General features: G+C 45.0%; 3 protein-coding genes and 1 pseudogene across 3 annotated transcripts; 2 read left to right on the forward strand and 2 right to left on the reverse strand.

The window, feature by feature from the left end:
- Positions 1–1,010: 1,010 nt before the first annotated feature.
- On the forward strand, positions 1,011–2,372 carry TSTA_029030 (annotated as a pseudogene).
- Positions 2,373–4,142: 1,770 nt separating this feature from the next.
- Positions 4,143–6,239, reverse strand: TSTA_029040 (sugar transporter, putative). Its single transcript, XM_002480012.1, has 3 exons — positions 5,993–6,239; positions 5,551–5,910; positions 4,143–5,451 (listed from the first exon to the last, which is right to left on the reverse strand). The coding sequence occupies exons 1-3, from the start codon at positions 6,112–6,114 to the stop codon at positions 4,215–4,217; spliced, it is 1,719 nt and encodes a 572-aa protein (XP_002480057.1). The 5' UTR covers positions 6,115–6,239; the 3' UTR covers positions 4,143–4,214.
- A 3,410-nt stretch (positions 6,240–9,649) lies between these two features.
- Positions 9,650–10,833, reverse strand: TSTA_029050 (uncharacterized protein). Its single transcript, XM_002480013.1, has 2 exons — positions 9,925–10,833; positions 9,650–9,851 (listed from the first exon to the last, which is right to left on the reverse strand). Exon 1 carries the CDS (start codon positions 10,642–10,644, stop codon positions 10,102–10,104), a length of 543 nt encoding a protein of 180 aa, XP_002480058.1. The 5' UTR covers positions 10,645–10,833; the 3' UTR covers positions 9,650–9,851; positions 9,925–10,101.
- A 1,986-nt stretch (positions 10,834–12,819) lies between these two features.
- On the forward strand, positions 12,820–14,901 carry TSTA_029060 (arginine permease, putative; the record flags this gene model as incomplete). The annotated part of the gene is made up of 7 exons (XM_002480014.1): positions 12,820–13,033; positions 13,102–13,176; positions 13,231–13,392; positions 13,472–13,857; positions 13,920–14,226; positions 14,312–14,702; positions 14,793–14,901. The coding sequence occupies 7 exons, from the start codon at positions 12,820–12,822 to the stop codon at positions 14,899–14,901; spliced, it is 1,644 nt and encodes a 547-aa protein (XP_002480059.1).
- Positions 14,902–15,023: the final 122 nt, after the last annotated feature.

Consider the following 15,023-nt stretch of genomic DNA (forward strand, 5'->3'; position numbering starts at 1 on the left):
GGTACAATCAGAACTAGAAGCGATAAAGTGATTTTGTAACAGTGTCAACACCATTATGCTTTGTTCCTCCTCATCTACCACTGTCCTACAATCATGATATGTGCAGATTCGACTGGTAATGCCATAAGGAGTCTCTAGTTAGACTTTAATCCGCTTCGAGATTAGCTACATGAAAAAGAAAACGAATGACCAAGAAAAATGGTAGCAATCGATAGCGTCAAAATGATCCAGTCTAGACCGGAAAAGCATGCTCATAACTAATCATGCCACTCGTATCCCTCCCCTTTACATATTCTTCAGGTGCCAAATTGATTGAGCGGTATTGATTATCCATCTTACCAATATTGGCCATACAGCCCGTGTGGCTTGACGAAAGACAACTACACACAGAAAAGAAATATCCTCTGCATTTTTCGCATATGCATATGCATTGCATATACGATTAGAAAGTATCCCAGGTTCTCAACCGGTTCTTTAAAAAAAAGGGCTAAGTCCCCCAATTATAATATGCTCGGTCACTACCTAGACATGACAGAGACCCATTCCTTTTGAATATATTTGCGTCGTAATTTCGTCGAACTCCTATCACTCACAGGCGACATAAGAAATAACATGTCACGCAGACCACCAGTCAACAATGAAATGTCTATGTACTACATAGGTAGCGGATTTCGGAGAAATCGAGCGAAGCCTCACCGCCACGTTACAACTTCATGTCGTCAAGTATTGCACAACTATGATTTGTCGCGGATTCGTTGCGATCTTGGTCGAGGCATTGACGTTCATGATCTAAGGACTGGATATCTGTTAAGTATATGCCTTGGCGTTGAAAAACCACCTCCACCGACTCGTCAAGCAATAGTCAGCAGATAGACAAGTGTCCCAATGCAGCATCATGCATATAAGTGATATTCCTAACAACAGTCATGCGCAATGGTGGAGAGATCCCGGTATGCGCTAACTCAATCTTCTGCTCTTTGCATGCTACCTCGGTGCTATGACTAACGGCTATGTTAGCACCCTTATCTCGAGTCTCATCACAAATCCTAGATGGTTCGAGGATACCAGCAAACGTCAACTTGCTAGGCCTGGTAGTAGCAGCTCAACCTCTTGGCTGTATTGCAGGCTTCTTCCCAGCATCATGGCTCTCTGATAAATTTGGTCGTCGAGTTGCAATTAAATTTGGCAATATTGGATTTATTGGTGGATTTACGAGCAGATCTTCTGAAAGACGTGTACTCAGTCTGCATCTTATCTCTGGCTTTGCATCTATCTTCAATACTATCTCGTCAGCGGCTTTGGTCCTTGAGCTTTCCCATCCTCGCCAGAGAGCTGTGGTTGGCGCACTCTTCAATATTTTCTCCTTTATAGGATCCGCGAGTGGGCTTGGACATCATGCGGTACTTTAGGCTTCCCAAATTCTTGATCATGCCTGCTGTCTGTAGCCATTCCACTGGTGTCGACAGTCGTGCAGCTTGCGTTGGTCACTTTCTGCCCTGAATCTCCTCGTTGGCTTGTAGCACATCTCAAGGAAGGACAAGCCAAAGCGATTTTGGCCAAGTTCCATGCTAATGGTCGTGATGGTGATCCAATAGTCCTGTCTGAACTATCAAGAATCTGCGACCCGGCTGAAATAGACAGTCATAGGCAGAATGTTGGTTGGTTGGCGCTCCGCACCACACGCGGAAACTGGAAACGACTCTTGATCTCAATCGTAATAGGTGTAGCAACCCACTTGGGTAGGCAATGGCATCATCACATTCTACGTGGCACCGGTGCTACGGACTGTTGGTATTACCAGTTCATCCAAACAGCAAGGTATCAACGGCGGTCTTCAGATTTGTAATTGGTTTATTGCTTGTGGAGTGGCACTGCTTGCAGAAAGAGTTGGCCGACGGCGCTTATTCCTGACCTCTGCTGGTGTAATGCTGGCTTTCATGAATATGGTTGCTATCTGCTAGCATTGTAGCTACCAGTCAATCCATGGCAGCTGGATATGCTGTGATCATTTTCCTTTTTTTGTTTCTTGGGGGATACGCCATTGATTTGACGCCAATTCCCATTCTCTATGTCATTGAAATTTGGCCTAGCCCACTCCGCGTCCAAGGCACTAGTATCTTCTGGCTTTCTCAAGCCGTCGCCACGTGTTTCAATCAATACGTGAATCCCATTGCTCTGCAGCGGATCCTTTGGAGATATTACTTTGTTTACATGGATGTCTTGGTCATTGTCATCGTATTCATGTGCTTTCAAGTGCCAGAAACGAAGGGCATGTCTCTGGAGGAGGTGAGCAATATGTTTGACAGGCCACACGGCGACACTATGACACTGGTGTGGATACTGCTCATGATAATGATGCATAAAGCTACTCGATAATGGTCAAAGTTTTGACTGATAAATGTTGCAAGACCCAGGAGAATGCAAAGACAAGGCTATTCTCTATCTTCAGGTACGGAATTGGACTGATGAGGATTGCATTATCGCACTGCTGTTATTGATCATGCAGCCCGATCTACATGCAGAAAAGATATTCATTTGCATTTTTTTTGGCAGCTGCATACGCATATAGTCGGAAAGCATGCCAGCCCGGTTGGTCAAAGGACAAGTCAGCAGCTATGCCACCATTTGTCTAGTTGTTTCTATTTTCTCACGTTGTCATTTGTAGATTTGAGTATTGACCTGGCAATAGGACCCATTGGCACCGAAAATGGGTATAGTCAACAGCAACATAAAAGGAACTGCCCACTAACACGTCATAACAGATACTTTTTCGGCAATAGGTATGGATATTTTGAGTGGACCCAATGTGATAACAAAACCAGGACCATCTTGCCGAAATTTGGTTTTGGGGATGTTTGATCTCCCAAAATCCGAATGGATTTCGATTCCAACAGATCGGCTCAGATCGCATCCGATCGAGATTGTTCCCGCTCCCAATTTTTGGGACGGATGGAGACCCTATATTAACCTTGTTATTATAGTTATCGATAAACTAGCATGAGACTATTTTGTAGATCCAAGTATCAGCCAGTACGTAACTCACGGAGTTGGGAAAGCAACAAGAAGGGCTGAACTGAAGCAATCAGGCTGTCAGGTTTATTCTGACTTCGTCAACAAATGTGTCACTCAGCGATGGACAAGTTGGACAGCTTATAGCCAGGTTACATCTATAAAATTCAATTTTAGTCTCATCCATAGATTTCTCCGATTGCGCATTATCTTATCGGTAGACACATTCTTCCGTGTAAAGTTCCGGAGGCCCTTGCTCCATCTTGAAAGTTTCTCATATAGGACATAATTCAACGTTGCCGACACTGCGAGGTTACATTAATCATGTCAGAATACCACCTTTTGGATTGATCATACACTGTGCGAGAGTATTCGGTCCTACCTCAACACGAAGCATCGGGAGATCTAGACTCGACTCCTGTGACATTACTAGTACGGACATGGATAGTTGCATATCTGTGGTACATTTGATTCAGCCCAGATTTGACTGTAAGAGCACGGAGCTGAAACAGTGACAAGGACTTGCTGTGCTACTGCAGGAGCCAATCCGTGCACTATGTTTCGCAAATATTGTGCGATAATTCCACATGGACAGCTTCGTACATGTTACAACAATCAAATCTTGGGTAATCGGCTCATCCAGGCTTATTGCTATACTTGATCTTTCAGCAGTCCGCCATGGCATAACCGTATGGTTATCTGAACATACTATAAGATCCCCTATTCTGAAAAATAAGACGTGTGCGGGACGGATATAGCCATACCAAGGATTATTCTGGTATCATAGAGACTGTCCGTTAGGGAACTGGAAATGATGTTTGAGTTACAGGTAAAGATGTCTTTCAAGGAGTAACAGCAGTATAAGCCAATTCAGCTCATCAAGATATTCCTTGGAAACCATAATATGCCCGTAAGCATCATTTCAAGGATATCAAACTTAGTTCTGGCCACCAGTTGACCACCTAGGCACAGACCACACGATATATTTGTATACCTAGGTACCAAATGAAGAAACAGATCGTACATAGCTACGTCAATGCAATTTTTCTTCACTTCGATACCTAGCATTTCCTCAACTGCTGATTATAGCTGATTAGGTATACCGGAACTACGTAGATGCTGGGGGAATAAACGGTACCGTTCAATGTTCCATATTCATATATCATTTCCTACTAAGTAAATTATTATTAGACATTCGTTTCATGCTAAGGAAACTGGCGTAACATAATGGAAGGTTCGTGCTCGAGAACGGTACCCCTACTCGACCGTGACAAATGGCGTTCATTATCCTCCAGCGTTGAAGGGGGGGAAGCTTCGACATGCACTGAATATGATGGCGTCTTTGTACTGTGACGAACCCAGGGTTGTGTCTGGGAGTTCACGGAACGGCGCTGTGAGTTTCGAAGGGCAACCACAGCCTGGAAATGATGAGATTCCCAAGCCCTATCGATTTCGGCATACATCTCATCAACCTGCTCCAGGGATAGACCCTTGGTCTCGTAGACCAGACACCAGACAATAACGCAAGCAAGGACACAGAAGCTGGCCCAAATAAAGAACAACCTGGCTTGTAGATGTAGGTTTCCGGTTCCCGTTTCAATCAAAAAAGGGACGGAATAGGCTAGAGCGAAATTAACGAGCCAGTTGGATGCCGTTGAGATAGACATGGATTTGGCTCGAACTTTTAGTGAAAAGATTTCACCGGGAACTACCCAAACTACTGGGCCCCATGAACATGCGTAGAAAAAGACGAAAAGGCAGATCAAGACTGTCGAAGCCGTGTTGGTCGCGTCACTTTGAGCGAGACCTGTGCCTAAGCCAGCGACAAGGAACTGAGAGACGGCCATCCCAACTCCGCCAAAGAGCAGCAGTGGTCGACGTCCCCATCTTTCAATCATCAACAAGCCAGGGATGGTTGATATCACATTGACACTATTAGTAATCATGGTGATGGTAAAAGGATCGCCCATGCCGCTATCCAAGAAATATGATGTTCCGTAATAGAATATGAAGTTGATACCAGTAAGTTGTTGAGATACTTGCAGTAGGCATCCCGTCAAGAGTCGTTTCCCAAGACTCCCCTTGAAACAGTCCAGGTACGAACTTCCACCGAGATTAAGCTCATGCTCGTGATGTTCGGCAATCTCAGCAATTTCAGCTAGATATCGACTGTCCAGGGGAAGTCGTCGTAAACGAGCCAGAGACCGAGCAGCGTCTTCGTGTCGGTCACGTTTGATGAGATATCGCGGTGTTTCTGGAAGGGCAGTCATGCCAAGAATAAGAATAACTGCCCAGATCAACTGAACCATCAGGGGAATTCGATATGCACCGGCATTAGTCCGGTCTTTAGTGGCATTATCGACGATGGCGGCTAGGAATAGGCCAAACGTGATTGCGAATTGGAAGGCTGAACAGATGGCTCCTCTGATCCATTTCGGCGCACTGTCCATGTGGTGGTCAGCTTGGTATATAACAAAGCTTCTCATCCCCCTCTGAGGCGAGGGGCATATTTATCCATAACTGTGGAATGGGTGCACTTACGTCTCGGCTTGATACAAAGGTATAAGAGTCGATAGCATACCAACACCCAGCCCAGCGACGCACCTTCCCGCAGCAAAGACAGGAATGGAGACTGAAGCAACCTGCAAAGAAGCGCCAACGATAAAAATGAGGCAGGAAACCATCAAGCCGTATCGACGGCCAATTTTATCTGCCACTGGAGCAGCCAACAGGGCGCCAAAGAATGTACCAGCCGATAATATAGAAACAATCAGAGCTTTTTGTCTAGCAGTGAGATCGGGCTGATTAGGTTGTCCCTCGACTTCATCGGCATATCCTGTTGAAAATTGATTTCTAAATTGTTCCATGGCAAGGATGCCATTGATGTTGCCTGTGTCATACCTAAGAAAAGAGTCAATATCCAATTGGTCCACAGTCATTCCTACTGCACGGACATATATTGCTAGAGAGTGATAAAACATACCCAAAAAGTACGCCTCCCAACGCAACAAAAAGTCCCACCAGGATTGCAGGCACAGCAGAGCCGGGAACTCCCGTTGGCATGGGGAGAGAAATCCTCTCCAGAATAGAGGAGACCTTCATCATTCCTTACATGATCCCACGATCGACTACCGTTGAACCCTTAAAATTGTGGAGAGAACGACGTGAGGGCCAACAGGTCGTATATAATGGTAGTCCGGGGAAGCAAAATATTCCAGAGCTAGTTACCTGACCGGATTCAAGGGTCTTGAATGGGGCAAAATGCGGCGAGTTTATAGTCCACAGCACGTAATACAACGTCCTTTTTTTTATTTTTTAGACTTTCAATTACCGATGGGCCAGAAGCCCGTGGAATGATGGGGTACCTGGTAAAGTCTCACGTCTATTTTAGAATTTTGTCAATGAGCATAGCCCTACTGGTGCCTCAGATTAATATACTGCGTGGAATATTCCTACCAAGCCAGCCACCCCCGGTTAAAGGGATTTGGGGACTGAGGTTGCAAGGCCTATTACTTAGTCACACCAAATTGCAACGATTACTGGGCAAGTGAGAAATGGTGGGACCGGCTCACGTTCCCCATTTGGGCAAGATAGTCTGAGCCATGCTTGGAGAACAGAAGCGATCACGAGCTAGAAATGGCCAGTCCACTTTCTCATCGGCTTTCCCAAGCGTAGACTCAACGCTCGTGAGAGTATATCCACTATACCACCTATCAGCGAGTGAGGTGGTTGCTGACTCCGCACATTCTGGGGTTCCCATCTCTCGATAACCGTAGACGATTCATGAAGTCCGGGGAAACCAAGTGCTCTCTCCAGGTCTAGCATGACAGCCATGACTTAGCTTTCCGAAAATCCGCCGACAAGTTAGATTATGGATTCGAGATCTCATATGGTAGGCTCAGGGCGGTAGCCACATGTTAGGGAATAGATTAATTATGGTGATGTCTTGCTATTCGCACAGCATCAAAATTCTCTCATGCGGAAGTGGGTAAACTCCGGAAAAGACACTGAATCACAGAGGGAGAAACGAGGTGTCTGAGCGTCGTAATGCAGAGTACACGTTGAGCCGGGTTGTTGATTGGCTTCTAAATCCGTGACGGCTAAACCGGCTGAAAGCCAACCATGTGAAAAAGCCCTGGTTATGGAGACTAGCGCCAAGTTCATGTGAAAAAATACGAGATGTGGAATTTCCTTCTCCATCTATTAATATAGGGCAGTCGATTTGATTAGCTGATAACCCTGGCGGAAGGCGCCCAGACACTAAGAGCAACAAGTTGTTCTATGGACTGGGGAAGATGGGGAAATAACGAGAAAATGGTATGCAGAGAAAGGCGTGATTATTGCGCATGCACAAGAAACAACAATAAATGTGCTAATTAATTTAATATATAATGGAAAATGCGGGGAAATGCTTTCTGAAGCAATACCTAAAGCAAGGAATTGAATCACGAAGCCTCGGGGCTTACTTTGTAGGAGGTGCTAGGTTTAGGGTTAAATTATGGGGTACAAATGCATAGATGATTCTAAGCTAGGCGTATGCACTGGCCTTACTAAAAAACGTCCACCAGCTAGCAATAATAACTATCAGGATCAGTAGTGTACTGTCATGACTCATTAGAGCATGAAATTCCTCTGATCATCCGATGCTTACTGGCACCGAGCGAACAAAAGCTTTGCACGCGAGCAGCAGACTGGCGCGTACCTAGCTCCCCCTGAACCATAACATAACACGAAGTCTATCATGTTAAGATTGGACGCCACCAAACGGCGAAGTTGGTTTGATCTATGCTCATATAGATCAAAGCGTACGGAGTCTCGGACTAGGGGTAAGGATACACTACAGGTGATGTAATTTGGAGAAAAGAACCTTTGCCTGGAATAACACATGTGCAACAGCACTTTCTCTATGCAACTCAGTCGGGTTCGACGGGAGAAACTTACGCTTTTCCTTAAGCACTCTAGAATTCTTTTTCGCGAAACCCTTCTTGCCAAGGCGCTGTCCTACTCCTGGAGCTTGGAACCATTCGAAATTACCTAAGGGGGAAAATTGGGCGCGGAAAGTATAACCGCAAGTTGATGGATTCTGGAAGCTTCATGATCCACGGGGTACTTATGCCTGAACAAAACATTAAAGTCGACGGTTGGCGATTAACAAGCATGTGGACGATATTCTCTGAATACGTGAATGTGAGTCAAAAGTAGGCGAGGAAAAGCTCCATGACACGTCCAGGATCCCATGCCAAACGCCGAGCACATACTGCCAACTGGCCTGAGTGTTGATGCTATTGAAAGCCTTTGCCACTGCCCAGCCAGTCCGTGTCACTAGGTTGGGACTCGTGAAGCCAGCTGCCTAGGTAGCGATCAGGATCAGTTCACTGAGTCGTTAATTAGCGTAGTTCACTCGACTACGTACCAGCATTCGTTAACTATGACAATTTCTATGTTCCGGGCAATGACTACTGAATCAAAATATTCATGAATGATTGCCTACTGGCTCGTACTTCGAGTACGAGTGGTTAAAAGAATCCGGAAACTGCACAGGCGATTTCAAGGTTATGCCCAGCAAGCTTCAAAGTCGGTAACAGCAATAACCAGTGTTGTCTTGTGGAAACCAAAAGACAGCTCGCTTAATAACCTAATCATCGCATCCATGAGGATTTGCAGAACGACCAGTGATATGAAGAACACATTCTCGTGAATCGTGCCCATGTGTCTTCGTCGATAGTTGATCTTCATAGTGATGTACACCAAATAGGTGTGCCTGGGAAACATTCTGATAACTAGAATGATAAGGCCCATCAGGTCCTTCTTTAGTTTTATTAGCGACGTTGCGTACTTAACCCTTCGAAAATTTTCTCACTACATTTAGACTTGATTCATCAATGAAGTAGTCCGGAGTGCGGCTGTCGATCGAACATCCGATACTAGTATGGTATGAAATATAACATCCTAAACAAGCGTCAAAAGAACATGCCTAAGTAGTTGGATTTGCTCTTGTTATCTGCATCCCTTTTCAACTGAGGCAATTGTTTGACAGGTGGGTATATTGGTGAGATCTTCTGGGGTGTGGCAGTGCTAGGATGTGGCGGATTCAGCGCAGACTCTGTGACTACTGTGCAGTCTAGATAGAATCAAACTTCAACATGTAGGATTTACCTAGGTAGGTATGCAATATAAGAGAAAAGGGAACAAATAGTCTACCTAGATAATATCGAGTAAGATATACTATCCATAATGCCCTGCCGACTCTCTGCATCAATATTTTATACCTGACGAGTGAGGGCTGCAGATACCTACCTAGGTAGGTATATTCAGAATAGTCAGTAAGTGAACAACATTGAACGACGTCCACTATAGAATTAGTAGTAGTAGTAAGAATTACGCCCATAGGATATTAAATAAAAGTCAGTGGGATAATTTGGTTATGTTATGTTGCTTAGGTTGCTTATTGTCGGATTGCTGGGTCCACTTAAGGCCAATCCTGAAATAGTAGTTTACAAGAACGGGAAAGGAAGAAGGGACTAGCAAGATTGTATGTGTTCTCTTCCGTCTCCCTCTACATCAGGTTTCAAAGTTGGGTTTTTATAGACATCTTTGGCGGGATAATTTGTGAGCGGGTAAACGTTGAGGGCTATATTGAGTCCTGATAAGATGGCTTCTTATTTGTTGAAATGTAGGTAGCTGAGGTGACTGGTTAACCTGATCGAGTAGCCTATCTTCTGCCTCGCCCGATATCCAGGTTATCTGACCCAATCCAGTGAGCGTGAGGCTGACTGCGAGTGCCCTCACAGACTGTTTCTATGTACCTTTGACTGCTATACCTGACTAGATACTGAGAAGCCCTAGCAAGGTCACATTATCGTCACAAATGAGGGCCATGTCTTCATGGAGGCACTATTTGCCCGGCTTGCTTACTCGTATATTTCCCATCACTCCAAAAGAACTTCAGCGCCTACAATTGATAAGTATTCGTAGTTGTGGATCTAATAGAATTCGCGTTTCATGCATCAATACAAACACAATCGCTCGATGAAAGGTTTGCTGTCTTCATAAGCCTACAGCGCACACTTGGGAATTGGGCATGTTTCTAGCTTAGAGAATAACAGCTAAAGCACCAATACTTGCTGCCAGAACTCCCATAGTAGCCATCATTCCTCCACCAACGGGTACAACTGGCGCCTTATTCAAAGTCGCACCTCCCGTAGCCGATGCCGATGTTGCTGTCGCTCCCGCCAAGTCAGTAGTTCGTGTAATGGTTGTTGACCCTCGCGAACCACTACCAGTGCTAGTGCCGGTTAATGTGGCCTGGGATCCCGAGGATGAAGTGGTCGTTGGTGTTGAGTCGCTACCACCATCGCCATATTCGCTGGCATAGGAGCTCGCTAAGCTCCGGGCACTGCTAGCCTCGATATTTCCGTAACTATCGTAAGATGAGGCAAGGGATAGCGCTGATGAGACCGCAGATTGTGCGTCTGGTGGAATCGTGGTGTATTCGGATTCGTAGGAGCTAGCGAGACTCATGGCTGACGAGACAATGCCTGTAATAGGCGGAGGGAGATCGTTAACGCCTGGAGAAGCGAGAACTGCACTGGGTCCGAGTGCTATCAGGACAGCAAGAAATATTGAGTGAAGCATGGTGAGCGATAATGAAGGAATGATTGATGATTTGCGTTCTTATGTATAGCCGACCACAACTTATTCGTGATTTTATCAGGAATCTCTGTTCTACTGATTTCCCAGGTATCTTAGGTGGTTCACATGAGTCAAAGAAACACCGCGTCTGGGAAGAGCAGAATTGGTTTTCCAGGATGCCTCTCCTTATTATGTCTTTTGACAATCGACTCTAGTGCTATTATGCCTGGAAGTGACACAACAGGAAAGCAAGGAGCACGCTCGGTACGGCAAGCTATATGTCAATATCGGACTTCGGCAGTGGCGATGCAGATCTTCAGACAGGTCAGCTCCGGCAAGCTACAATTTTTCGCGGCAGGCATAGAATGTGTGTTTTTATACACGTATTTACTTATGGTCTTATGCGTATTCCTAGATAGAGTGGAGATCATAAGTCTCGATTCCCGATACGGTAATCTCCCAGCTTTTTACCTATTTGAGAAGGTCAGGTAGGCATTGATGCGAAGTTAAGAAATCTTGATAGAGTGCGATCCTAATCGAGAACTTACTTTCTTCAACTAGTCAGGGGTTGCTATACAGGACTGACGCATGATGGACTGATAAAGAGTAGGAAACGGTGCCGAATATGCAAGGGATGTCAATAATGCATAGTCGATAATGCATATTCGGACATCTGCTATCGGCCCGCAGATGACCTCGCAAGCGCTTTTGCTGTCTAATAGCCCCTAATACTTCTATAATGTTAGTCATCAGAAGTGCGCATCGTAATAAAATCAATAGCACAGATTCCCGCCTCATCCCTAGTAGAAATTTCAAGCATTTTGAGAAATACCAGTTTGATCAACCACACTTAGGCTGTGATAAAGCTAAGAGGGCCATAATGACTAAAATTGATAACTTGAATCAATAAATTATAACTTTTTTCAATCGTAGTAAAATCAAATCGATCATAAGTACTACGGTGCAATGTTGGTTAGGGCTCGGTGGACCACATGACTTTTTTGGAAGCCTGAGGCGAAAATTTATTTTCATCAGTCAGCTACGATATCGGATTCTTACATACTTCATTTCAAGATATGATCTGAATATTCATTTTTTTCCAGACCGATGTCTTTACGGTTATGAGGTGAGATTCATCGAGACCACTTTCAATAGAACAATCTCGATTTAAGAGGGTCAGATACCGAGGCTTTTTTAGTGGTTCTTACAAACCATCAGCTTTGAATTGTGGATCAATATTGGTCATATAGTTTTCAGTTTGACAAATAAGGAGGTATGCCAAATCCCGCCATACTTGCAAGGATCAAGAACATGTATCGCCATATCGAAGACTGCTCGTCTGCGTTTTGGAGCAACCGTGACATCTGCGAAATATCCATGGATGACGATTTGAACCAGACGCCGAAGAATTTTCGACTGGTAGTGCAAAATATTAGACCATATATAAATTCCATTGCGTGCCTGGCGTGTACATCGATGTGCCTGCCGCCCAACGCACGTGCGGATCCATCACGTTCTGACATCTTTACATAAGTTACCAAAAAGAGTAATTTCAAATGGGTAGAGCTGTTTCTTCAGAGAGCTTGAAATAGCTTGGCCGATGAACGAAATGTTTTTGATATTATAGCGACCAAACTGAGAAAAGCAGATACAAATCCATCGGACACCAATTCCGGCATTGCTGCCACACTTCACGATAGCAGAATAGTTCCGAATATCCTTGCTGTCTTGACGCTTTATATAGGCAATCTTGCCTAAAATATGTTTATTTTACGAAGCTCAAAAAAGTGTTGCCGAGGATAAAAATGATTCCGAACCCTTTGCCTGGATATTTTTGAAGGTTCCCGTCCTCAGGTACTGAGTGGGCACACTTAAAGCACGTCATAACTATAATCCTGCACGACAATCACTGAATCCAATTCCATGCGTAGGGTCCGTAAGCTAGGACCCTTTAAATCGGCATTTCATGATGTTGCCATCGTTTCTAGCCGAAGGCAGCAAGACTCGCGCCATGATCATCCACAATGCGGACCCTGACATGACATTCGCGATGCTTCTCAAGACGGTTATATAAACTCTAGTCGCTGACCATAGATTCTGGTTATTTTCGGTATCATAATAGCAAATCGACACCGTATGACCCTTTCCAGTGCAGGACATATCCTGCTTGTCTTGATCATGGCTTCAATAATAAACAACACGACATCATCATCACGATTTGCAGATGTCGAGACCACCGTCATCACAAAGCGGCCTTACGAATCTGCTGAGGAAGAAGGTGAAGAAGAGCTGGTCAAGGACATCAGTGGAGATGTGATTGACCATGGACTTCGACGGGGGCTAAAAGGCCGGCATTTTGTGCTCATTGCTCTGGGGTCGATCATTGGGCCTGGTAAGTTGTTTGTATATCTAACCTAGGAGGTCTTGCTGGAACGGAGCTGAATCTGCTTTATTCAACAGGAACATTCTACGGGTTAGGATACGCTCTGTATCTCTCTGGTCCTCTAGGATTGTTAATCGGCTTCGGACTCATTGGTGAGACTTGCGAAATAGCTTCTTGAAAGTAGATTTATGCTGACTGTACCGCAGCAATTGCTGTCTGGATACTGATGCAGTGCGTCGGAGAAGTCACGGCAATGTTTCCGGTTCACGGTGGTTTCATTGAGCATGCAAATCGTTTCGTAGATCCTGCACTGAGCTTCGCACTTTCGTGGCTTTACTACATCATGTGGAGTATTTATCTGCCGGCTGGTAAGAACTGGTGCTTCTTGAAGATGACAACGGAAATAACTACTTATGACATGTTACTGACACGGAGTATTCGTTCCAGACTGGAACGCAGCAGTACTCATCCTGGAATTCTGGGTCCCAGATAGCAAAATGCCATCGTGGGCATGGTACCTAATCTTCTGGGCTTTCTTTAGCGTCATAACGACACTCGGAGTACGCGTTTACGGTGAATTGGAATATATTTTCGGCATGTTCAAATTCTGTTCACTGATCGTCCTATTCTTCATATCTATTCTCGCCAATGTTGGAGCCTTTGGAGGCGGTTATGTGGGATTTAGATACTGGACACCTCCAGATGGTCCCATCATTAACGGCATCAACGGATTCGGTCAAGTCTTTATACTTGCTGCAACTTACTACGTTGGGACTGAGGTCATATCACTCGCGGCTGGGGAATCAAAGAATCCTCAGCGTGATGTGCCTGCTGTAAGTTTGCATGCGCTGCACATGAAAACAAGTCATCTCTGACCAATCTTGCCACGATCAAGAGTATGAGCTCTATTACGTACAGAATCCTTGTCGTTTACATGGGTATGGCCTTTTTCCAAGGTCTCATCTGCCCATCGTCAGCAGACGGCCTGATACACGCCGACTCCGCTGTGGCAAGTTCACCATTCACTATAGGATTTGAACTCGCCGGCTGGAAAACCGCCGGCCATTTTGTCAATGCGATTATTATAATTGCTTTCCTTTCAGCTGGCAACGGCGTGGTCTACGTCCAGTCACGAACTCTCTTTACCATGGCCTTGACGGGAAAGGCTCCAGCAATTTTTAAGACAACTAGCAAAAGAGGAGGTGAGTATATTGTCTCAGGATTCCAACTCAATGACGACAGGAATAAGCTAGGATAAATTACATGCTAACATTGATAATCAAACAGTGCCTTATGTCGCCATCTTATTCTCTAATCTATGGGGCTTCCTTGCCCTAATGAACCTCTCCGTCGACGCCGGAACTGTCTTCACCTATTTCAACTCTGTCAGCGGCACAGCGGCTTACTTCACTTGGATAATCATTATGCTCACCTTCTTACGTGTGCGCAGTGGCTTGAATGCTCAGGGAATCGACCCAAATACACTACCCTATCGTGCAAAGGGTAGTATCTGGATATACCGACTTACGTTGGCTTTCTTCGTGTTTCTACTTCTCATCCAAGGATTCACATCTTTCACAGATGGGTTCCATTATAAGATCTTTGTCTCTTCATATATCACAATACCGACCTTCATTATTTTGTTCTTCGGATACAAGTTTTATCATGGGACACGATGGTAAGGCATTCGATCACTCAGCATATAAAACTGGCATGAGACCGCCATATAATTATTAAAACACTGACTCATTCTCTGCTACTATCTTAGGCTCCGAGCACACGAAATCCCCTTAGCAGACCGCAACGTTTACGACGCAGCCCTAGATCTGGGAAAGCCGAAAGGATGGAAGAAGATTGGCGATTTGCTTAAAAATTAACCCCTCGAAAAGATTTCTGGGGCGTGCAAGAGCTGCCCAAGAACGGTTTCCAGCGGTATTTCACCTGTATCAAGGAACGATTTCATTGGCGTGCTTTTTGTTGTGATCGTTGCATGGAAGCG

Source organism: Talaromyces stipitatus, genomic scaffold (genome assembly GCF_000003125.1).
Source record: "Talaromyces stipitatus ATCC 10500 scf_1105507295541 genomic scaffold, whole genome shotgun sequence".
NCBI classification, from domain to species: Eukaryota; Fungi; Ascomycota; class Eurotiomycetes; order Eurotiales; family Trichocomaceae; genus Talaromyces; species Talaromyces stipitatus.

Excerpts from the sequence above, each read along its gene's own strand:
- TSTA_029040 (XM_002480012.1), bottom strand. The coding sequence starts at position 6,114 with ATGATGAAGGTCTCCTCTATTCTGGAGAGGATTTCTCTCCCCATGCCA. Across the intron at positions 5,911-5,992 it reads TTGGGAGGCGTACTTTTTGG|GTATGACACAGGCAACATCA; the intron begins GTATGTTTTATC and ends CTCTTTTCTTAG. Across the intron at positions 5,452-5,550 it reads CCTTTGTATCAAGCCGAGAC|TGCGCCGAAATGGATCAGAG; the intron begins GTAAGTGCACCC and ends CCACATGGACAG.
- TSTA_029050 (XM_002480013.1), bottom strand. The coding sequence starts at position 10,644 with ATGCTTCACTCAATATTTCTTGCTGTCCTGATAGCACTCGGACCCAGT.